Consider the following 24377-nt stretch of genomic DNA (forward strand, 5'->3'; position numbering starts at 1 on the left):
TTGGGCACACGGTGACCCCTTCAAATCCACTGGGTTAGGAAATGGGCGACACTGACCTGTGACCACTTTACGGCCGGATTAGTGGTCCAGGTTCTGACTGTCTTTCTCAGCTCCTGCTCACTCCAGCCTCTGTTCATTTGGCCAGCGGTTTCCCTGGCATCTGTCTGTCACATCCAACTGTGCTTCCATCTGCCCTTCCATCCCTTCACCCCTCTTCCAAGCATCTGCCAGCTTTCCCACCATCCTTCAGACTGCTGGTTTGTCTGCCCTCACCTACTCCCCTCTCGCCATATGGGTCTGACTCCATCCGCTGGACCATCCATCCATCCATTCCTTCATCTTTCTGTAGCCCACACATTCGTCTCGCCCGTCACCCGTCAGGCTGCAGAATCCACTGACCCTCTGTTCCCCCCAACCCGTAGCCTGGAATCGGTGCCCGCCGCCGGCGCGCCCGCGCTCCCTCCGGCCCGAGCGTCCGTCGGTCCCCGCACGCGGAGTCGGTGCCTGCGCGAATTCGCTTCCCCCTCGCGTGGGCCGTGCTTTTGTTCGGCGGCCGCGGGCGGTACTGTGGTGCGGCTCCCGGGCCGGGCGGGCGAAGGGCCGGGCCGGGGCGGGGCGCGCGCGGGGCGGGGCGGAGCGGCCGCGGCGGGGCGGGCGGGGGCCGGGGTGACTCAGCCGCAGCTCGGCCCGCGGTCCGCGCGTCCGCCGGCCTCACAGGCGGGGCGGAGAAAATGGCGATGCCCCCGGCCGCCGCGCCCCCCGCCGGCGCCCGGGAGCCACCGGGGCCCCGCGCCGCCGCCCCTGCCGCCGCGCCGCCGATCGGCCTGCAGCAGCTGTCGGCGCTGCGGCCCGAGCCGGGCGGGGTCCCGCTGCACTCGCCCTGGACCTTCTGGCTCGACAGGTGAGGGGGCGCGGGGCCCTCCGCCGCCGCCGCGCACCCGCCCGGCCTGCGCCGCCGCTTTGTCTCGGCGCTCGCCCGGGCCGGGTGCGCCGGGGCCGCCGACCCCGCGCCCGCCCAGGCGCCCGGCGCTCGGCCCCCGGCCCCGCCGCGCGAGCTCGCTTAGACCCAGCTCTGAAGCCCAGGTTTCGGCCGGCGCGAGCGGCCGTCGGGCGTCCTAGGCCAGGAGGAAAAACACGCAGTCCCAAAAGTTTCGGTAGCACTTTCCCCCTTTATTTCCTTCCGAAGAAGCAGTGCCGGCGGGCGGGCATCCCGGCTGGGCGGTGGGGGATGCCGGGCCTGGCGTGGGTGATCCGTAAAGTGGGGAGAGTGGTGCTGTCCTGGCTACGCCCACGGGGCTCTTGGGGAACTCTGGACAAGACCCTCACTGTGACAGCGCCCGGGAGAGTTGACCAGACCCGTGGGAAGTGTGCGGCGGTGGTGTTACTATGGCACAGCGGGCGCCTGCCCCCCTGCCCACCGATGCTGCCTTGCACACTTCTTTGAATTCTTTCTCATTCACTGGGCAGCTATTTCTTGAGCACTTACTGGGGACCGATCCACACGCCTCCTAGGTGCTGGGGATTCAGTGGTGAGCCGTGCCTCACCTTGTTAGTAGAGTGCAGACGATTGCAGCTTCCTAAGGGCAACAGCTCAAGTACCTTCTCAGAAATGCCCACCTGACTGTCACATCGAAATTAACACTCCTCATTCCTATCACTCCTGCCCTCCCTGGTCTTCGTAATGTTTATAATGCTACCGAGTTGTGTTGTGTAGGACACTGTTTATTTTCAAACTGTCTCAATCTCTCAACATTTACCCCTCTGTTCGGGGCCAGAGAGCAGGAACTCTGTGCTTGACACCTAGTAGGAGCACAAGAAATTTTGACAAATGAATAAATGGATGAATTGCAAAGACCCTTCTTAGTTTCTGTCACGCATCCGGTGCCCAAGGCTGACACTTAAAGATTGTCCCACGAGCTTACGAAAGTTTTGATGACACTGTGTCTACTCTGGTTAAGTATTAGGAAGGCCCGGATGTGACAGTTTTCTGTGCAAGTTAGTCAGTAGACACAAATCTGGTTTTTAAAAGCCTTGCGTAAAATATGTGCAAGACTTTTAAAAAATGATGTTCATCTTTTCTTAGGAAAACAGGCTCATTCCTTTCTTCCTGTTGGAATTAGCACCCCTCTATGAGAGTTAACAGTTTGAAGTCATTGTCTCTTTCTGGAACACAAAAAAGTTAGGGGGTGGGGAAGATACAGTGAGTCGTTTTTTTTTTTTTTTTTCCAGTGTTTTTACTTTCATTATGAGATGCTGAAAGAGCGTCTTACTGTCATAACAAGAATGGTTTTGGCAAACTGCAGCAGAATGAAATCATATGCGTCTTTGTTTTCAGAAGTGTGTTATGTTGCTGTTACCTGGCATCTGTTTCCAAGGTGTTAAACCTGGATTTCTGGTCTACGATGGAGACTGTGGGCTGCTGGAAACAGTATCAAGAGAGTTTGTTTATAAACATGCACAACATTTTTAAGACCATTAATACTACATAGCAGCACAACTTTTAAAGAATATGTTACCCTTTTTTTAAATGAAGTGTAGTCAATGTACAGTACTACTACAGTGTACAATATAGTGATCATAGTTTTTAAAAGTTACACTCTATTAATAGTTATTATAAGACAGTGGTTTTATAGCTTGTGTTGTACAATATAGCTTTATAGCTTAATACAACTTTTAAAGAATATCTGGTATCTTTTAAGATGAGAATATGGTGATTTCAGTGAAGAAAGACTATAGCTCTTCTGCTATGCATTTGCACATTTTGTTCTCTGAAAGCCAGTAATCAAGTGAAATATGTTGTTGCCCCCATATCCAAATCTGTAACAGAAGTGGCTGTATTCATTTAGACGTTATATTTAGTCTATATATCCCATAGGTTTTATTGAACTTTCTCTAGTTCTCTGGAGATGTAGAGTGCCTCTCTTCCCCTTGAGGTTGTGAACACATTATGTTCTAGAGGTTCCCACGTATCTTTTTCCCTCAGAGAAACAAGATTGTAGGGAGGGTGGTAAGGCTCTCTGGAGAGCCCTCCACTGCACCCTTCTCCCCAGATAGCTGATGTATGCGCTGATGAGATCAGTCTCGAGAACCACACCATCCAAAGGTCTCCTGCTACTTACACGCTTACTTACTTGGCACCTACCTCCTGGCCTGTCCTACCTTTCAGCCTTCTGTGTAGTGATGAACGAATGACCTAGACTCCCTAGGGCCTCACCTGCGTTGTTTGTGAAATGAGGATAAATAATCCCAGGATACATTAGATAGGGCTGTTTGGTGGGTTACATGAGTGCTATGAGTATAGAACACCAGCATTATTATCCAGTGCTCCCTAATTAACCACCCAGCCCCCATCAGTGATCCTCAGGGCAGCTTGTCTGATTTCAGTGTTAGAAAGCCAGCATCCTAATTTATTCCCCTCATGGTTGGATTTGAGAGTTCCCCACCTCCACCCCTACCCCCATAGAGTTATTTGCAGTTCCAATAGTAAACTCCAGTAGGTTCTTATTTAATTAGACTGTATGGCTAAAGATTCAAACATTTGGGGGATAATTTTGGCTAGGGATATAGGATGAAGAATTTTCTTCTCCTTTTCTGGGAATTTGAAACTCTGTCTTGTCTTGACTCTTAGAGGCCACTCCTGGTTGTGTGCCTCTGACTGCTTTGTGTTCATCTCATTGACCCCTCCCCCACCTCCGAGTTTTATCTGCAGTACTCAGTGCTCAGGCCTCTTCTTGTTCCCATGTACACCAGTGATCTCATCCAGTCACAAGGCTTTGGGCTCCATCTGGACTGCTGGTGATTCCCAAGACCCTACACTGGTGCATTCAACTGCTCCTCTCCATCCCCATGTGGATGTCTGATACACATCCCAGCTTGACACGTGCCAAACTACTTCTTCAGCTGCCCTCCCCATCTTGCCTCCTTGGACTGAGCTGTCTCAAACCAGAGCAGTTAACAGCAACGCATCCTTCCAGTTTTTCACCGCACCTTACAATCTTAGAGTCACCCATGACTCTCTTTTCCTCCTTATCTCCCCACTTTCTCTGGCCCCTTCCACATCCTCCTCCTTCCCACTGCATCCATTATCAACAAGTGCTATTGATTCTACCCTCAAAATGTATCCAGAATCCAGTGTATTCTCACCACCTGCATCCCAGACCCTGTCCCACACCACGTCTGTCTCTTGGATGAAGGAAAGAGCGTCTTCACTGCTCTTCGTGCTTCTGCTCTTGCCCCACACAGTGCGTTCCCAGCATAGCAGCCAAAGCAGTTCCTTTAAATACCGTAGTGAAAGCCAGTCACCTCTCTGCTCCCCAGTTGTCTCAAGCAAAAGCCAGAGTGGTCATCACAGCCCTTGAGACTGCAGCATTTCCCACCCCGCTTAGGACACCTTTCTCCTATTTCTCTGTCACTCTCTGTCCTACACGTGCCCTTCTAGCTCGCTGGCTCCCTGGCTCTTTCTCCATCATCGCAAGCCTGGGCCTTTGCCATTGAGGGGCCTTCCTGATGGGCTGCTCTACCCTCAGTCATATCTACTAGGTCTGCACTTTGCTTCCCTCTAGTCTCTGCTTCAATGTCATCTCAGCAAGGCCTGCCTTGACCACTGATAGAAGCTGATGCACACCCCCGGACTCCCTCCCAGGCCCCTGCCTCCCTTTTATTGTCTCTGTAGGATTAGCATTGCTTGTCTGTCTTCTCTAACCAGAGTGTATGCTTCCCAGGATTCCTCTCCCCACTGCTCTATCCTCGACTCCTAATTCAGAGCCTAGGACAGGCTAGGTTAGCCAGCACTAAACATTTAGGTGTTGCACTCAATATGCCTGCAAATTTGGAGAACTCAGCAGTGGCCACAGGACTGGAAAAGGTCAGTTTTCATTCCAATCCCAAAGAAAGGCAATGCCAAAGAATGTTCAGACTACCACACAATTGCACTCATCTCACACGCTAGCAAAGTAATACTCAAAATTCTCTAAGCCAGGCTTCAACAGTACGTGAACCTTGAATTTCCAGATGTTCAAGCTGGGTTTAGAAAAGGCAGAAGAACCACAGATCAAATTGCCAACATCTACTGGATCATAGAAAAAGCAAGAGAATTCCAGAAAAACACCTACTTCTGCTTCATTGACTATGCTAAAGCCTTTGACTGTGTGGATCAGAACAAACTGTGGAAAATTCTTCAAGAGATGGGAATACCAGACCACCTTATCTGCCTCCTTAGATATTTGTATTCAGGTCAAGAACAACAGTTAGAACCGGACATGGAACAATGGACTGGTTCCAAATTGAGAAGGGAGTACATCAACGTTGTATATTGTCACCCTGCTTATTTAACTTATATGCAGAGTACATCATGCGAAATGCTGGATTGGAGGAAGCACAAGCTGGAATCAGGATTGCCAGAAGAAATATTAACAACCTCAGATACGCAGATGACACCACCCTTATGGCAGAAAGCGAAGAGGAACTGAAGAGCCTCTTAATGAAAGTGAAAGTGGAGAGTGAAAAAGCTGGCTTAAAACTCAACATTCAAAAAACTAAGATCGTGGCATTTGGTTCCATCACTTCATGGCAAATAGATGGGGAAACAATGGAAACAGTGAGAGACTGTATTTTGGGGGTCTCCAAAATCACTGCAGATGGTGACTGCAGCCATGAAATTAAAAGATGCTTGGTCTTTGAAAGAAAAGCTATAACAAACCTAGACAGCATATTAAAAAATAGAGACATTACTTTGCCAACAAAGGTCCATCTAGTCAAAGCTATGATTTTTCCAGAAGTCATGTATGGATGTGAGAGTTGGACTATAAAGAAGGCTGAGTGCTGAAGAATTGATGCTTTTGAACTGTGGTGTTGGAGAAGACTCTTGAGGGTTCCTTGGACTGCAAGGAGATCCAACCAGTCCTTCCTAAAAGAAATCAGTCCTGAATATGTATTGGAAGGACTGATGCTGAAGCTGAAGCTCCAATATTTTGGCCACCTGATGTGAAGAACTGACTCATTTGAAAAGACCCTGATGCTGGGAAAGATTGAAGGCAGGAGAAGAAGGGGATGAGATGGTTGAATGGCATCACCAGCTCGATGGACATGAGTTTGAGCAAGCTTCAGGAGTTGGTGATAGACAGGGAACCCTGGCATGCTGCAATCCATGCGGTTGCAAAGAACCGGACATGACTGAGTGACTGAACTAAACTGGACTGACTGAAACATTTAGGAGGCTGTTGAAATCTACCCTCAGTGACTTTCCCTTCAGGAGAAGGGGATGATTTTACTCTAATTTTCATTTGCAAATCTGCATCCTAACCCTGACCTCTCTCCTGGGTTCTTACACCCAGAACCAACCCTGTGATGGTCAGCACCCCACCTCGTCCTACCTGGCACCCCCTTCTTCCTCAGATGCCCTTCCCTCCCCAGTTCTGTACTTCACATTGTCCATGTACTCTGGGAAGACGTGCTCCAAGCCTAAGCCGTCCCCTCCTCTCCTCGTTCCTCCCTCTGCACTCCCTGGTTCTCTACAGCCTCAGTCACACTGTAGCTTCTTGCTCCAAGCCTGTCCTTCCTCCAGGCATCTCCTACACCTTCAGAGTTAGCCTTCTAAGTGACACCTGACCTCACCCTTTCTGCCTCTCTGTTCTGCCACAGTAGTCAGTTTTGACTGTGTCTCTCATCACCTAAGGGTGCCTCTGTCATGGATTGTGTGCTCCAGACGGGTCGAATTGTGGATCTCCACCCCTGCTTCCACCAGAGCAGGTCTGATTGGTTTTGGTGGTGGTGGTTTTTAGAAGTGAGCCATGTTCATTTGAAAAATGAAAGCATTGAAAAAAACCATTCCTCAGCTTTGAAAAATTGAAAAAAGCATTCCTCAGCTTTGAAAAAAATGAAAACCATAGGTTTGCAGATTGTGGTACAAACTTCTTTATTGCTCATTTAATGTGAAACTCACCTCCTTTTTAGCCTCATCACCTGTGTCTCCCCAATTCCATTATTTCACTCAGTCTGTCTATTCTTTCTGATAACAGCAGATGCCTGCCCTTTCTCCTGGATAAACCATGGACTTGCCATCCTCTGAGATATATCTCATGATATTGCTTCTGCTTGGGGTGCCCTTCTCTCCTTCTTCTACCTGAAAACCTGCCACGCATGCTTTGAGGCCTTTCTGAGATGCCCGCTCTGTAATTGTCCTTAATTACATAATAGCCCTTGGCCCCGGCGGGGTTAAGTGCACCTCCTTTGTGTCCCTGCAGCATTTTTATAGCCTGTATTTGTGTTAAGGATCGTTGATGCCTCTTCTGTCCCTCCCTTCTGATCATGAGGCGCGGAACTGCCTCGTGTCTTGACTCCCAGAAGGAAGTGCGCCTTACAGTGTGCATTGTAGGTACTTAGTGAGTATTTGTGTCCTTGTGTTTTTGATCACAACTGTGGGCCCTCTCTACGTCGCCCACTGACTCCACCCCGTCACGGTTTAACTGCACCCAGTCAGTTGAAATGCAGGCCCTCACCCTGCCCTAGACCTACTCCATCAGACCTGGCGTGGCATGTGCATTTGGAACCATGGACCCTCATGTGCATTTGTAACGGATGCATTAGGCTCCTAACGTGCCAGTTACTGTTGTCCTTATTGATCAAATTACTTAAGCATATCAGCTGCCAGTTACTGTTGTAGCTGCTGAGAATGCAAAGATGACAGCATGGGCCTGGGCCTCCTAGGAGTTCCAGGAGGAGCTCTGTCTGCCTCAGTAGCATCGATGAAGAGTTTGATGAGGGACCTGCCTTCCAGGGTGAAATGTGTCCAAGGGCATTCCGGTGGTGGCTCCATAGTAACAGGCATGATGGGGGCAGGGTGGGACCAGGCTTGACACAGAGGACCCCCAGAATGTCCTTCCTCATCCCAGAGTGGCCTGCTGGGTCTAGGCACGGGCGGCTGACAGGGAGAGAGGAACTGGCGTTTCGACTTCTCCTATTCTTTTTCTCCATTCTTGCCCTTCTGAACCCACAAACTCTTACTTGCCAGGATTTTATTTTCTGTGAGGCAAGTGTTTCTGGGTACTTCAGGCAGGGAAAGGCCCAGACTTTGGGGCTCACAGCCTGTCACCTGTGGGTCAGTAGCTGCTTCCTGCAGACAGGCCTGAAGACCTTAGACATCCTCACTCAGAAAACTTACCAGTCCTTACCTGGTATATAGTGGCTTCTTGAAAATATATTTTCCTGCTTTCAGTGTAACGGATGCCATTTCCTTATTTCCAAACCTAAGGCAGCTGGTGAGACCTCAGTGACCTGTCACGATGACAGTTCAGAGCCTGGCCTTTTTCACTTCCGCTGTCAGCTCTAACACTGTTAAACTTCTTTATCCCCCATCCTCTGTGTACTAAAGGATTCATCAGATATCTAGATCAAAGAGTTGTAGTTGCTACCATCAGGGAGCTCATAGGCCAAGAGTGACAGCAGATAGAAGCAGGGAAAAATCAAACTCAAATAAACATGCAAAGATAAAATATTTAGATTATGTGGATAGTTTCAGTAGATGCGCTATTAAATGTTATTAATAGGCTCTTACCCATTTTTGCAGGTGACTCTCAAACAGGAAGCTGATGTAGCCGCAAGCCACAGATCTATCTAAAAGTGATTAAACTGCAATCATCTCTAATGGAGTGAATGATAGACAAGGGACGTCCTTCCTCATGTATCTGGGCTTGTGCAGGTTTTCTCTGTGACAGCCGAGCCTGGCGTTAGTAAATTCAGCAAGAAGACTGGCTTTTAGGAGTCGTATCCCTGGCTTTAAAAATTTCCCCATTTAAGTTATTCTCCTGGCTGAAATGAAATGATCTCTTGTAAAAGTAAGGTGAAGTCACAATTCATCTTTTCACCAATGTTTATTGTGTACACATGTGCACTGTACGTGTGTTTCCATAACTTGGCTGTCCTGTACCATACGTAAAGCTTTAAACACCTTGTTTGTCACTTTAACCAATTAATATTTACTCCTGTTTATTCGGTGCAATGGGCAAATGACTGGAGCTATATGTAGTTATTCACGGAATCCTCACGATACTGGAGTGGGCAGTATAGCAACATTTTGCATAGGAGATGCTTTAGGCCCAGAGAAGTAACTTACCTGAGGTCACAAAGCTAACGTAGAACAGAAACAGGGTTTGGAGTAAGGACTGTGTGACCCCAAGCACCAGCATCCCTCACTCCACTGAACACTGCTTCCCTGTGAGTATGAACCATGAATGGCAAACAGTTCTCCCCTGGTCCATAGCTTTAGATATGGGAGCTGGGCTGGACTTCTCAAATAAGGAAACTGGGGGCCAGTGTTACAGGAAATACATAAGCCAAGGACTCCCTGTTTCAAAATTGACAGAGAAAAAGAAGAGAGTCCCACCTAAAACTCCTATTTAAGTGCTTTTATAGGATTGTCCTTCACATTTTAATGATAAACATGTCTTAATCATCTCTTTGGATGATTGAAAAAATATCATTATTTTCATAGATGCATTTTTTTCCCAATGATTTTTTTTTTATTTTTCTGATGATGCTGTCTGTAGTTGATTTAGTTTAAAAGAATTTTGTTTGGATGTAGTTGCTTTATAATGTTGCTGTACAGCAAAGTGAATGAACCATACATATACAGAGTTCATTAGATTTTATTTCCCATTTCTTGTGGTGATTTGCTTTAGATGATGTAAGTCAAGAAACCTCAAACTTATACAGACAAATCCCCTGGGATTCAGTCGGTGTCAAGTGGGGCCTGGAGACTCTGAAGCTCTAACAAACTCCTGGGTGATGCTGCTGGCTGAGAGACTACAGTTTAAGTGGCATGGATGTGGGCAGGGTTTGGGGAAACCTTTCTAGCTTCTTTCCTTTATTGGAAGCATCTCCAGGAATCCAGGTCCCTGGTAAGGGGTGCTGTGCTCCACTGAGAGCTAGCTAGGCAATGGTTCACATCATTTCCTTAAGTACTTAAAAAGAGAGTAAGTTCAGCTGTCTGCATGAATTTTATTTCTGAGCTGAGCCTGCAGCAGCCAGATGGGGTTTAGGAGAAAGCACATTTGGATTGTTGGCAGGTCGGGATTGAGGGTTGCAACATGCAGGAGAATTGAGAATGTATTTGGTCCAGAGTTGTGTTCACAGCACCAAGCAGAGTAGGGATCATGCCAGAAGTGATCAGTTTAGGTTAGTGACAAAGAGCCAGGTTGCCAGGGACCCTTGGTTCTGGTATCAACCCTGCCACTAGTCAGCCAAGAGTCTCTGGGCAAGTTACTGCTCTCAGATTTAGTTTGCTTATCTGCAAAGTGGGGCTGTAACCATTATTTAATTAAGAATTTAATTAATTAATAAATACTGCTTAATTAATGGTGCATACACATGGCACATGATGTGTGGTCTTTTTACCTACTGGGAGTGCAGTAAGTATCTCTGGAGTAAGAAAGGTTAAAAATGCTTTGAAGTGTCTCAGACTTCAGTTGAGCTAAATGAGTTCTGACTTGTGGAGATTCTCAGGGACCTGCTTTAATGAGTACATAAAGATGACTTGTAAATAGCACATTACATTTTTGCATATAAATGATAGTTATGTGCCTGGAAGCCACTTAAGTAGAATAGTTGGTCCAACTTACCAAACTTCCTGCCTTCTCCTAACTCCCCAAATGGGGACGGATTTTAACTGATTTCACATAGAGAAACTTAAGATGCATATGTTGTTATTCTGTCATTAAGTTGAAGAGACACAGGAGTAATATAAAGCTGGATTTGGGCATTTTGTAAGTTCAAGGGTTCCCCTGACATCTTTTACTAATCATCTATTTGGCAGACCTGGAAGCATTCCTTCCCACTCTGCCTTGACCATCAGCTTCCGGATTCACCAGGTCCAAGTGGAAGCAGCTCACGGAAGCTGTGGCCTTAAGCCCAGAGAGACTGGCACCCTATGGGCTTTCTTTTCTAAGGATGGATCCAGGAGGTTCTAGGCTCTGTGTAACTCTCGCAGAGTTCTTGGGACTTTTGCTCTCTGACCCACAGATGAGAAAATGCACTTGCTGTCTCTCAGCTCTGATTGCTTCCTCCTCTGTTCCTCTTCTGCTGCTGGTGGTGGTGACAGCAACCACTGCTTCTGAGATACTGGGCGCTGTGGAAATACTTCATGTGCATTCACTCGTGTAGTCTAAGTAGAGAAGCGGTGAGGGGTAGAGCCCATGTTCCTCGGAAATGGGAAGCGAGGTTCAGAAGAGTCAGGCTCATCACACGGCTGGGGGGTGGCAGAGCTGGGAACTCAAATCTGTCGACTTCAAACCCCTCTGCTTTCCTGCCTTCGTGCTGCAGGCCAGTGTGACTCTTGTTTGGCAAATTATCTTAAAATGATGACCTGCAGATGTGTTCCTCCTGAATTATGTTCCTTGATTCCCATTTGGGGATATCATTGTGGCCAGGGATCCTGGTGACATCGATCCCTGTCATGTGTCTCTGATTCTCCCCCCTCCCAGCAGTGTGGCTTGATGGGTGGTGACGGAGGAGAGGATCATGGGCTATAGCAGTGGGTGGGCCCAAGGAGGGAGCAGGTCATCTAAGAAGGGCTGAGAGGGGATTGCCCTAGGATGTGTCACCTGTGACCACCAGTGTTGACAGTGACTGCATGTTTTTTACTGAGGAGCAGACTCATCCAAGAGGAAGATTCTGGGCATCAGAGCCAGAGAGACCAGGAGAGGAACCCAGCTCTGCTACTTAACAACATGCTCAGTTTTGAACTCTGTACATGGAGACAGTGGTACCAGTACCCTGGCAGGATTGCTATAAGGAATAGAGATCTATATATGCAAAGCCCTGTCATATAGCACAGGCTCAATAACAGGAAGCCGTTATTACATTACTGTCATTAAATCACAAGGGAAACTTCTAGTCAAACAATTCAGACTCCTTGACCTGATCCTTCCAGGAGACATTTACTGTTCCATTGCTGCATTCTCAGCTCCAGCTGTGTACTGTGGGAGGCAGATGTAGTATTTAAAGAATGAAAATAGGTCCTGACTCCTTGGTTCTGTGATTTTCCACAGCTTTGGCTGTATGGCCTTCTAGAAATGGAAATAGTCAATGTGTATATTTCTTTCTCAACTTTTTCTCCCACTTCCTGCCTCCCAGCTCCCTCCCCGAAAAAAAGTATCTAAATATTATTTCTTTGCCTTCAGATATCTGGGGAATTCAGAGAGGCAGGGTGCCTAGTTCTAGAACACACACACCATGAGGACAAGGACTTTGTCTAGATTGATCACTGTCGTACCCCCATCATCTAAAAGAGGTGTGCAGTGAATCTTTGTTGATTGAACAAATTACGTCTTCTCAGGCTGTTTCTTTTATGTCCGTGGCAGGGTTTCTCAGCATGGACTCTTGACAGTTTGGACCTGATCGTGCTTCGTTGCGGGGGCTGTCCTGTCCACCATGGGAGAGTCCAGAGCAGTCCTGGCTCTTACCCACCCAGGGCCAGTAGCACCCTCCCCGTTGTAAAAGCCAGAAATGTCTCTGGATGTTGCCAAAAACCTTTCTTTCCAGAGGCCACATCACCCTTAGATGAGCACCCTTGGTCTGCAGAGAGGGGTTTGGGTTAGGGTTCTGTTGAGAGGTTTGGGTTTTTGTAACATGAATAAAGTAAAAAAATTTGTTTTAAGATGTGAGAATGTACTATAAGTGTGATAGCAGTAAAAAAAAAAAAAAGAAAAAAAAAAGTTTCATTGAAATCCACTACAAACACTTCCCTTCCAGTTGCTGCAACTGTCTGTCAGAGGAAGTGGAAAGAGAAGGTGCGGGCTGGGCTGAGGCTGTGCCAGGAACCCCCGGCAACTGCTGCTTAAAGAAACAGTAACTCTGGATGGCACAGCTTCCAGTTCAATTTGGAATCAGCAAGTCCAGTACAGATTAACCTGTTTACAAGGCAGATCACTTATACATCTTGGCCAGCTGGCCTTTTTAAGATCAGTTCTGTGGATATTTGGCCCAGTATTGCTTGTTAAAGATAGCTGAGGTTCAGGCATGAGGTGTAGTCTTTCTTGTGACTGTCCAGATCAAATTTGGCTTACAGAAGAATGAGTTTTCTTATACTGGCTAAGCCAATTTACTACTATCAGAAGCATTGTTTTCTTACTTTGACACCTGGGTATTCATAAAACTGTCCAGCAGCTGGAAAGAACATTGAAAATCAGAGAATCTGACCTCCTTCATTTAGAAATTAGAAAACTCATCTTCCATAGAAGCTGACACTTTTCCTTTCAAGGACCAATGCATCAGCACCTTGAGATATTAATCAGAATAGAGCTTTTGTTGCTCATGATCCTACTGCTTTTAGCGAGGACCTTCTCTACCTTGCTCTATTGCAAAGACTATTCTAAGAAAGTAATATGGACACAGTCTTGTATTAAAAGTATTATAGCATTCCACAAAAACAGCCTTGATGGGAACACACCAAGAGTCATTTGTGAAATTCCATTAAAAATATAAGTGTGTAGATGGTATTAACTGGACAGTTTAGCAGTGAGAGTGTAAAGAGCAGGAAATCTCAGGTTACCTGTATTCAGATGAGGTTTTTGTGGCTTGGGGCACATTACCAAACCTCTGCAGGCACTGGGCAGCTCACCTGTAAGATGGTGACAAGTAAGGATGACATCTAAGTACATTGGTGGGAATTCGGCACTGTAGTGAAGGTGACTTGCTTATTAGCATATAAGCGGGAGTTCAGTCCACACACCCCAGCCCCTGACATCGTCGTCACGCCCTGAGAAGCGCTGCCCCGTCGTCTCATGCTGTAGCCTCTCTCAGACTCTAGAAATTAGATTTCTTTGAAAAACTTGAGCAGTGGAGCTTTGTGTAATTGTCTCCTGTTCTAGAATATGAATAAAAGACCAGAACGTGGAGACAGAGGCATTTTAAAAGAGAAAGATAAAGCAAAGGTTTATCAGTGATATTTTTTTCTAGGTTAAATAGTGATATCCTCACGTTGTATTTGCTTAAATTGACATCATGCTGTACGAGGTGAACACTCAAATTATAACTTGTTCTAAACCATCATAAATTGAATGATAACTTTAGAAGTTAGCAAAAATTCAAAATGCACAGTTTTAAAAATGAAGAAAAAGCTAGGTACATTTTCCTACCTTTGGACCTTCACTTTTTCCCCATACCCCATTAAGGACAGAACTTGTATGTGATCTGCTCTGTGCCTTGGGCAGTCAGGGATATATTTGCTGGGAATAGTTGGTGGAGACTAAACTAAACTCTTCAAAGGAAGAAAAGTCATTGTTAGAATAAATGCCAGTAAATTTTCCTATAAAAGTGATAGATTGTTCATGGGAAAATCTGTTCAAAAAAGTTTGGGTTTTGTCTTTAAGTGTTTCACCCAGTTCTTTTGTAATTTAAGCCTCAAACAGCACGTGTGTGTGCTAAGTCACTTCAGTGGTGTCTGACTCTTTATGACCCCATGGACTGTAACCCGCCAGGCTCTTCTGTCCATGGGATTTTCCAGGCAAGAATACTGGAGTGGGTTGCCATTTCCTTCTCCAGGGGAATCTTCCTGACACAGGAAATCGAACGTGCATCTCCCGCATCGCTAAGCACATTGAGGAAGCCTAAAGTTTGTGTTAAATAGCAATTCAGTGTTTATCTGAGTCAGTCCTTCAGTTCCTTGAGCAGCGCAGATAGACAGAGGCATTGTGGGCCTGGCACCGCTGCTGCAGGTGCTGATCGAGTCCTCTCTCTTCACTACGCTGTAGTCTAGTGTAGTGTAGTAACAACACGGCTATCTTAGGCTTCCAGTCTGGCAGCAAAATGCGATCATGGTGGTTATTGTAGCTTTGCTTTTGTCAAACACAATGTCCAACACACTCATGATAACTAGAAAAGAGTTGCACACCTGGTACTTTGGGGAAGATTTATTTAATGGGCTCTACCTGTTCACCAGGGTCCCTTGTTCACCCCCACACTAGTCTGTAACTGTACTTCCTTCTGACCTCCAGGCTAGGGAGCTGTGTCTAGAAGTATGTTTTTTGTATCAGGTTTGACACCCAGGTCCGTATCATTGGCCCATAGTTCCTGGACTGTCGTCTTCAGACCTTGGCCCCTTGGTGCCTGGTGCTTACCCCATAGCTGGGCGGGACCCTCTGCTCTGCCATCCCCTGCACCTTTGAGCTGGGTCAGTTCGGGGCACATTTCTAGCTGGGAAGTTCAGCATCTTGAAGTCCCTGTCAGAGGGTCAGCACTGGTAAAGAGCATTCTTTTTACAGGTTCCAGACTCTCATGGGTCAGCTGGGAACCAGTGCGTGCTCCTCACCACAAGACTTAGTTCTTACCAACAATCAGACATGGGGCTGTGGTGCATTACTTGAATTTTTAAATCTTAGGCATAATGTAGCTGGACCCGAACTTTCCTGAGCAAGACCTGCTAATTCAGTGTAGGGAGAAAGGAAAGATGGCCGGGTTGGAGAGGCTTCACTTCTGCAAATAGATGAGCACGTGTGCTGTTAGCCCTGACCCAGGACACGGTGCTGGGTAAAGCCGGTAGTGGACGGCTCCTCTGGTGAGTAAGCCTGTAGTGTGTTGCCATCTAGTGGAACATATGGCAAACTAAAGATTAATGTATTCCGACTGCAGAGTTCACCAGAGCTAATTACATGAGCCGGAGAAGATAGCTGAAAAGTATTTTGGAAACATGCAAATTCAGGTGAAACAAAAAGTCGGAGTGACTTTTAGTAACCATGTTTTCTTAACGTTGGCATAAGGTCAGCCCGTTTCTTAAGAGTTCATGAATATTTACCACCAGGGAACTAAGAAGTTTTTCAAACACGTAACCTGATCAGGACCACGCACTCTCATTGTCGTCTATACAACAGGCCCCGTTTCCCGTTCAAAGTCCTCGACAAAAAAGGCTTGGTTATTACACGGTTATTTTAGTATTTTTTAGACTGTGATTTTAAGGCTTCGAATACCTTTCTCACTTACATTTCCACTTTTCCTATTAAATTTCCACAGGGTAAATATGCTTGTTTTTAGGAGAAGCAAGCACCTGACTTGACAGAGTAGGAGTTCCACATTTTAAATTCTAACTAGCATCCCAGACGTGTCTGCTTCTGCGGTTTCAGACCCGGTTGGTGTGCAGACCTGCAGACTTAACACTGTGGAATGTTTCATGAACACTGACCCCTTGTTTTCCTTGTTTCTTTGCTCTTTGGCTTCTGTTTGCCTAGGTCCCTCCCTGGTGCCACAGCAGCTGAGTGCGCATCAAATCTGAAGAAGATCTACACAGTACAGACAGTACAGGTAAGGCCAAGAAACCTGCTGTTTGGGGAAGCTTTCTCGTCCAACCTGAGACCTGCCGCTGAGCTAGCAGCGCCCACCCTGACTGCCCTGGCCTCAGCCCTCAGGTTCATTCCAGCAGAGCTTCCCTCAGCCATGTCTGCCCCAGAGGCAGCTGATCACACTACGCTTCTCTTGGTGACCTATAGGATGTTATCTCTACTTCAGTGTTTCCCTGACCCTCACGAATGGCAGTCTCTGGCATTGTTTTGAAGGTATCAGGCTGTGTCGCATTCAAACACCAGCTCAGCCGTTCCCCCCCGGGCTCTGTTTGCCATCAGTGAGAGGCGCTGGCACCCACTTGCAGGGCTGTCATAAGAAGGGTCACGGGTCACGTTGGGAGGACGGGACAGTGTTGAGCAACAACGTGGAAGGTGTCAGACCTGTTTCCTACTTCCACGTTCGAATTCCATCGTCCTGAGTTGGGCAATTATCAGCCCTTTAATTGCTGTGAAACTGGTGTCGTGGTAGCACCTGCCTCCATAGGGGTTTGTGAGGACTGAGCATGATGATGTCTTTACCAGGTTTCACGGGAAACCTGGCACACTGTGGGCTCTCAGCAAATGTGGGCTCTTAGATCTCTTAGTTCGTTCTCTATCCAACACTTAGGGTGAACATTAAAAAAAAAAAAAGAAAAAAAACTGGTTTATTTAGTTGATCACATTACTGTTTTGTTCCAAGGAAAATTCTATCGTTTCTCTCCCTTTTCTAGTTTAATACATTGTTGAACACAAAATAAGGCTTTTAGGCCCACTTCATACTTGCATTGACTATATGTCCTGAATTTTCTAGAAGGCCCAGTTTAAGTCATTTGTGCGTTCTGCCCCTAAATCTTTTAATGTCTTAGAAATTTCAATAGATTGGTGTTTAAACTGTGTCTGTCTGGCAACCTCTCACAGTAGCACAAGGATCCTATATTCAGATGCTTCTCCGTCTATCTGGTTCAGAAAATTTAGGGCTCAGGAATCTGATTGTAAGTGCCTCGCCAGCCACAGAAGACCCTAAGCGGGGTGTAAAAACACAGTCGCAACTGTAGGCCATTTCTGATCTGGTTGAGAAAATGACATAAGCATGTGGAAAGCAGGATAACAGAGCTGCTGTAAATAACCAGCGCCAAGTACAAGCAGTGTCACACGGCAGCACGTGGGCCACCGTCCAGAGGGACAGATGCTCTCAGAGTCTGGGAAAGGCTCCCCTCCCTTCTCCCTGTGGTGACATTATGGGCCTTGGTACTTCTCCGCAGTGCCGCTGTGTAAACCTCCGAGCACTTGATTCTAAACCTGTCCTCATGTAGAAGTTCTTAGATCCCGCTGGTTTTATTATTATTTTTTTTTTCTGAGGTCCTCTTTAGACTTTTTCCACACTATTATGACATTGGATCATCAGAACTCTGCCTGGGATTCCAGGAAGACGTTGGTACGGGCACACTGAGGGATCAGTTTGTTTCCCTGACCCTGCTTGAAGACAACAGAGCGTTGGTTGAACCTTGATATCTGGCAGCAAGTGACTTAGGACCTTCAGGGACCAATTTAAATTTCCCAGGCCAGCACATACTAGGAAATACTTGCAAATAAACTTTATTGGGATATAATTTAGCAGGTTTCTGACGTGTACAGTTTGATAAATTTTGGCAAAGATACACAAGCATGAACTATCACTAGGATCAAGATAAAAAATTTTCATCCTGCCTTAAAATTCCTTCATGCCCTTTCCTTCTGATCCTTCTTTTACAGAAGCAATCACTACTCACATTTCTGTCACCATGCCTTGGTTTTGTCTTTTATTGAACCTCATATAAATGGAATCACACAGTATTGTGTGTTGTGTCTGATTCCTTTCACTTCATAAATACTGAAGGATCAAATGAGTGAATGAGGAATTAATAAATGAACCAGTTACCTGAGTCACAGCAGACTGCTCGCATAAGGATCCATTAAGCTGTTTGTCACACATTCTCAATGGGGGCAAAAACTGATTCTTGGTAAGGAAAAAATGATTGTACTGTTTTCATATATTAAGCACAGATATGCATACAGTACGTGTACAGATACATAGTCTTTCGGTGGTATTAAAGTTTCACAGTAAAGTGATTAGGAGAAGCTCCTTCAGCACAGTGGGGTGATGATGAAACTCTGCCCTAAGGGGTCAGGAAGCTCTGTCGTATGCGTGATGTGTGTGTCCCCCTCCATTTCCTCATCTGTAAAACTGACATAGATAATAGCAGTTCTGCTCCCTAAGGTTGAATAAGGGATTAAGTGAGATTGCATAGCTCTTAGTAGTGCTTGGCACTTCATAAGCCCTCACCTGTCAACAGCTTTTACAAAAGCCAACACTTGTAATAAAAGTAGACCCGGATAATTCTACCCTTTAACTTCATCAGCTGACCAGGGAGGATGTGGGCTGAGGTGTAGGGTGGTCACATTGCCTGGGTTAGTATTGCATATCTTCCACTTAGTAGCTTGGGCAAGTTGTTTTGCTTCTCTGTATCTGTTTACTTATCTCTAAGATGGGGATAATCTGATACAAGTTGTATCATCAGTTTGTGAGAATGAAATGGCATAGGACTTAAAAACACATAGTAAGTGCGTGATGCTAATAATAAATTCATCTGCCATTATGTATCAGTTTCTTTTGGAACATCTTCTTGTACTTTCCACAATCATTTTTTTTAATTGTATTGCTGTATAGTTGTTTTACAATGTTGTGTTGGTTTCTGCTGTACAGCACAGTGAGTGAGCTATATGTATACATATATCGTCTTTTTTGGATTTCCTTCCCATTTAGGTCACCACAGAGCGTTGAGTAGAGTTCCCTGTGCTATACAGTACGTTATCCTTAGTTATCCATTTTACACATAGTAGTCGATAGGTGTCAGTCCCAGCCTCCCAGGTCATCCCACCCTGTCCCCTTTCCCCACTTGGTGTCCGTGCATTTGTTCTGTACATCTGTGTCTCTATTTCTGCTTTGCAGATAGGTTCATCTGTATCATTTTTTCTAGATTCCACCTAAATACGTTAATATACAACATTTGTTGTTCTCTTTCTGACTTACTTCACCCTCTGACAGTCCCATTCATGTCTCTGCAGATGGCACAATCTTATTTTTTTCTTTCGATATTTTATGGCTGAGTAATATTCTACTGTATATGTGTACAGCATCTCCCTCATCCAGCCCTCCATCGATGGGCATTTAGCTTGTTTCCATGTCCTGGCTATTGTGCATATAGTGTCACAATGAACACTGGGGTGCCTGTGTCTTTCTGACTCTCAGTCATGTTTTAAATTCTGTGCACCACTGCTTCTAGATGATTTCAGGCAATTATTCCCCAGATTATACCACTGCAAATACCTCTACTTAAGGAAGACATGTTTAGCTTATCCACGGGTTTGGGGATTTCAGCCTGTATCCTAAATATCGGTGAATAGTTTTTGGTATTTGAGAACTAGCCTGGGTGCTGATTTTAAAATCATTTGCAATTATGCTTTTTCCCTACTCTCTTTTTGTTCTGCAATGGTAGGTTTATTCTTGACTATTCACTCTGCCAGTACTAACAAATGTACATCCCCTAATTACGTCTGTTTTTCCTTCATGCGTGTTTAGATGCAATGTAAGTATCCTGTGTTATTATTGACCGCTTTCTGTAAGGACGTAGTATGTCTTGTTGTACTTTGAGGCCCTCAGCAAATCAGGGATGCAGATGGAGGGAGAGGAGGAATTGTCATCCCTATTGATTAGCTGGAGGGACTGAGTCTGGGAGGTTAGTGGCCCAAAACCTATGGTGGAAACAGCCCGTCATGCTGTGTCTCTGGGACCGGAAGCCCCTCCTCCTCTAGGTCCACCGTTTTGCTTTTGCTCCTCCCTGACCGAGGAGCAGATGGATGAGGCCTGTGCCTCCAGCCGGCCCGGTGACCCTTGCTAAGGACACTCTCATTACAGCCAACAATAATGCCCTCTGCTTAGAGTTAAATTTATTTCCTACTTTACGGCTTTTCTTGGAAAATTCCGTGTTTAATTTAGATGTGTTTTCCAGACAGCCTATTGATTCCTTTTACTCTTGTGTAAACATTTCCAAATTTTCCACATTTCTCCTGTGTTTTTATGTCCTAAACGGATGCAGCACAGAATAGAAGAGAGCTTCTGAACAAGCTTGATGGGAGAGAGCTACCAGCCAGAAGCAGTTTGCAGGGGAGGGCTCTGTTGCTACCAAAATTTCAGCCCTGAAAACCCATTCCTGTACAGCATTCTAACCCACTCTCTTGTTAGTTGCTCAGTCATGTCTGACTCTTTACGACCCCATGGACTGCAGCACATGAGGCTTCCTTGTCCTTCACCATCTCCCAGAGTTTGCTTAAATTCATGTCCATTGAGTCAGTGATGCTGTCTAACCATCTGATCCTCTGCTGCCCCCTTCTCCTTTTGTCTTCAGTCTTTCCCAGCATCAGGGTGTTTTCCAGTGAGTCAGCTCTTTGCATCAGGTGGCCAAAGTGTTGGGACTTCAGCTTCAGCATCAGTCCTTCCAATGAAGATTCATGGTTGGTTTTCTCTAGGATGGACTGGTTTGATCCCCTTGCAGTCCAGGGTATGGCAACACCTTAAAGGTGTATCACCTTACAGGGTGTTGCCACACGTGTCTTGTTCTATGTCCTACCCAGCGGTCCTGTAAATTGATGGACATTTTGCTTAAATTTAAAGGAAACAGAAACTTCACATTTCTTCCGTAAATGAACATCCAGCACTGTTTATTGTAAGCTGAAGGTCTTCATAAGAATATATGTGCGTGCTAAGTCGCTTCAGTCATGTCTGACTTAGCACAACTTTTCTCTGTTCCTCTCAATGTGTGAACCTCATTAGCTCGCTAATTCAGATTTTGTTTTTCATTCTTTGACTTCCTGCATGGTGGGAAATTGCCCTGATCCTAGCGTTCATCTTCCTTACTCCCCAACAGTCCTCCAAACTTTGGTTCTCACTCTAAGTCAGGCCCTTTGGAATTCAAGGCAAAACCCATTTCTCTCTCAAGTACCTAGCTTTCCCAAGTCAGAAGCACTTTGCTTTCAGCCTGTTGTGTCTGCTGTGATTTAAAAACATCCATTAAGCTCTCTATAGCTGCCTTCTTTCTTCTGGGCTCTGTCTGCCCTTTCCATAAACACCATTGATTCAGTTGGTGGGATACAAGCCCCAGCCAATTAGAATTACCTAAGGAATGAAAATGTTTGTTTAAAGATACTTTCCAAGATTTATATGCTGTGACCCTCAGAAGGAATTGTGGATTTGGGTTTTTTTTTTCCTTTGGAGGTGTATTTGCTAGATTTTTCATTTTTTTCTGGTACACCACGTTGTCTGTCACCATGGGGTATTTTTTCTTCTCAAGTATTTTCAAGTTTATTCTCTCTTTTTTTTTTTTTTCCTTCAGAACGTACAGTAAAAAACTGAGGAGGAAATTTGCCAATTTTCCTGGCAATGACTGATGATCTATTTGGCAAAAAACTGTGACGAGGAGCATAATTGCTTCAATCAGAACTAATAGGTTGGGGATTTATCAAGTGGACACTATTGTCTAGTGACTCTAACCACCCCTGAGACTCATCACAGCGCCCTGCCCCTCACTGATGGCCACACATGTTGACTGAATAAATGATGCTGGACTTCCCTACCTCTCTTCCAGTTATCATTAAGTCTTTTGGGAAAAAAAAAAAACATCATTTTAAATAAATATTGTGCTTAGTTCTACTGTTTGCAGGCCAGTTAGAATTAATTCTAAGTCTACAGGCTTTTGGAATCTATTTGCAAGGTTCTATCAATGATAAAACATAGATGTTTCAACAAAAATAAAAGTGTGTTACGGAGAACATGACCAGGAATTCTCCAGCTTCCAGGGAAACGGCGCTTTTACTTGCGCAGGAAAGGGCGGGCAGGGTACAAGAAACTGTGTGATGCTGGCTTCCTCCCTCCAGCGCTTTCTCCATCACACATGCTTGAGGAGTAGTCCACACACTGGGTGAGGTTTGCAGTAAGGAAACAGACTGACTTTGTGCTGTGGACTTTAATGGGGCTGTTTTTAATGAAGGTACCACATCCTTCACTCTCATTTTGGGTTCATGCACAATCATGCAAATATGGGCTTGAATAAGTACATAGGTCAGAGTAAAGTCTTTTACTGTATCTTCTTGGGCTGTAATCTCCTCCTCTCAGATTTGCCAAGACTAACAAAATCAGTTGTCCATTTGCGTTTTCAGGGAAACTTCTAAAGTCACACACCTTAGCACAGTCCTTAGTGTAAAGTCACACACCTTAGCACAGTCCTTAGTGTGTTCTTAAGTTTGGAATAGAAGAAGCATTTTGTTGTGTTTTCCATGGTGCCTCAAACACTGGGTGAAAAGTTAAGATTTGAGAACTTTGGCAAGAGTACAAGGGCAGGTGTTCTAGCCTGGGATCCCTTTTAGGAAACTTGAAGTTTGCCAGGTCTGAAGTCGTCTTGGTGAAAGCAGGCATTTATATTGTAGCATAAATGTGTCCATAAATTCTGCACAGGTCCTTGCCATATTGTTGTGGAAGTCCCAGGCTAGAGCTAAGGCAGCAACATAGCCAGTAATTAAGGGAACCTGCTGGTGGGAAATGGTCTTCAATGGTGCCCCTCACTCTGTGACCTCGTGACCTGTTCCATGGCTTCTAGGATTGGAGAAAGATGTGCCTAAAATGGGTCATAGTGTCTGCAGAGGAGGAAATTGCTGAGTGGTTAAGATCACAAGTTTTAGAGTCCACGTGCCTGGCTTCAAATTCCAGCTCTGCCTATTCACACAGAACAGAAATGAAATATTGGGATAATCTTACTATTTGCACGAATAGCAAACCATTTACATGGTAGGTGTCTCCACAAAGACAGACGTCTGTTTGATGACTTACAGAGTTAATTTCAGCTACTCCCTACTTTACCACCGTTTAGTATAAGGAACACTAGGTATTCTCATTAAATCTGTTGTCAAGTAGGGTGTGTTTCTTTTGCCTTCACTTCTATTTTCCCATTCATTATAGTTGGCCTTGCAATGAATCCAGCTTTAGTTTTTACACAACACGGGCTGAAACAACCCGATAAGATTGTTTTATCTGTGTTTGATGAGAAGAATTACCGTTCGGCAGAGATAAAATCTCATTTCGCCTCTGCTGCCCTTGGATTCGTTTTTCTGGTTGTTCTCTTGCTTGTTCTGTTCTCCTCACATCTGCTAGGAGTCCCGGTCTTCCTTGACTCAACCTCAGCACACAGAATGTTGTTTCTCATCTGTATAGTGATTCTGTGCAGAGATACGTTCATAGTGCAGTGATTCTCGGGCCCGTTCTGAACAAACTGGGACGAGTTCTCTCCTGTGTACACCTGGTCTTTGTCTTAAGCCTGGCAGTCATTCCAAACAGTCTTGCTGGGGGATTAGTCTGTGTGCCTCAGTTTCCTTATCCATAGAACAAGGCTAATAATTACACCTGCTATCAAGATTGTCATTAGGATAAATTTCGTAAACGTGTAAAAGTTCAGAGACCAAATTCTGGCCCTATTAATGTTCCCGCTTTTATTCTCATTGTTACTATTACTCTACTATTTTTACGTAATCTGTTTCTGACTACCAGCTACCATGTGTGTTAGTTCCAGCTGTTCTAACAGAATACTGTAGACTGAATGAATTCAACAACGAACGCTGATTTCAGCTGATTTCTCATGCTGAAGTCCAAAATCAGGGAGCCAGTATGATCAAGTTCTGGTGAAGGCACTCTTCCTGGTTTTATAGACAGACAGACAATCGTCTGCACGTGGTAGAGAGAACTCTCTTCCTTTCCTTTTCGGGACACCAATACCATCATGGCGCATGGGGTGTTCCATCCTTATGGCCTGTTTTTGTCCCAAAGACCCCACCTCCTAATACCATCCCAGTGGGGTCTTGGGTTTCACTCTGTGAGTTTGGGGAGCATGCAGACATGGAATTCGTAACACCTTGTATCTTGGGGAACTTGTTGCTTTGGCAGCTGAGCTGTTCCTTTTTCCTGCTGGGAGAGGAAAGGAAGTGGGGAGT

At 45.6% G+C, this 24377-nt stretch overlaps 1 protein-coding gene across 2 annotated transcripts in view; it reads left to right on the plus strand.

The window, feature by feature from the left end:
• The first annotated feature begins 665 nt into the window (after positions 1-665).
• Positions 666-24377, plus strand: part of EIF4E3 (eukaryotic translation initiation factor 4E family member 3) — a 40401-nt gene continuing 16689 nt past the window's right edge. Inside the window, exons 1-2 of one of the 2 annotated variants that reach the window (XM_070777112.1) lie at positions 666-901; positions 16215-16287. In XM_070777112.1, coding sequence (XP_070633213.1) covers positions 732-901; positions 16215-16287 — 243 coding nt within the window. In that variant the 5' untranslated portion in view covers positions 666-731. The remainder of the gene's footprint in view (positions 902-16214; positions 16288-24377) is intronic. The other variant, XM_070777110.1, reaches the window with a different exon arrangement.

This window comes from Bos indicus, chromosome 22, assembly GCF_029378745.1.
Source record: "Bos indicus isolate NIAB-ARS_2022 breed Sahiwal x Tharparkar chromosome 22, NIAB-ARS_B.indTharparkar_mat_pri_1.0, whole genome shotgun sequence".
Taxonomy (NCBI): Eukaryota; Metazoa; Chordata; class Mammalia; order Artiodactyla; family Bovidae; genus Bos; species Bos indicus.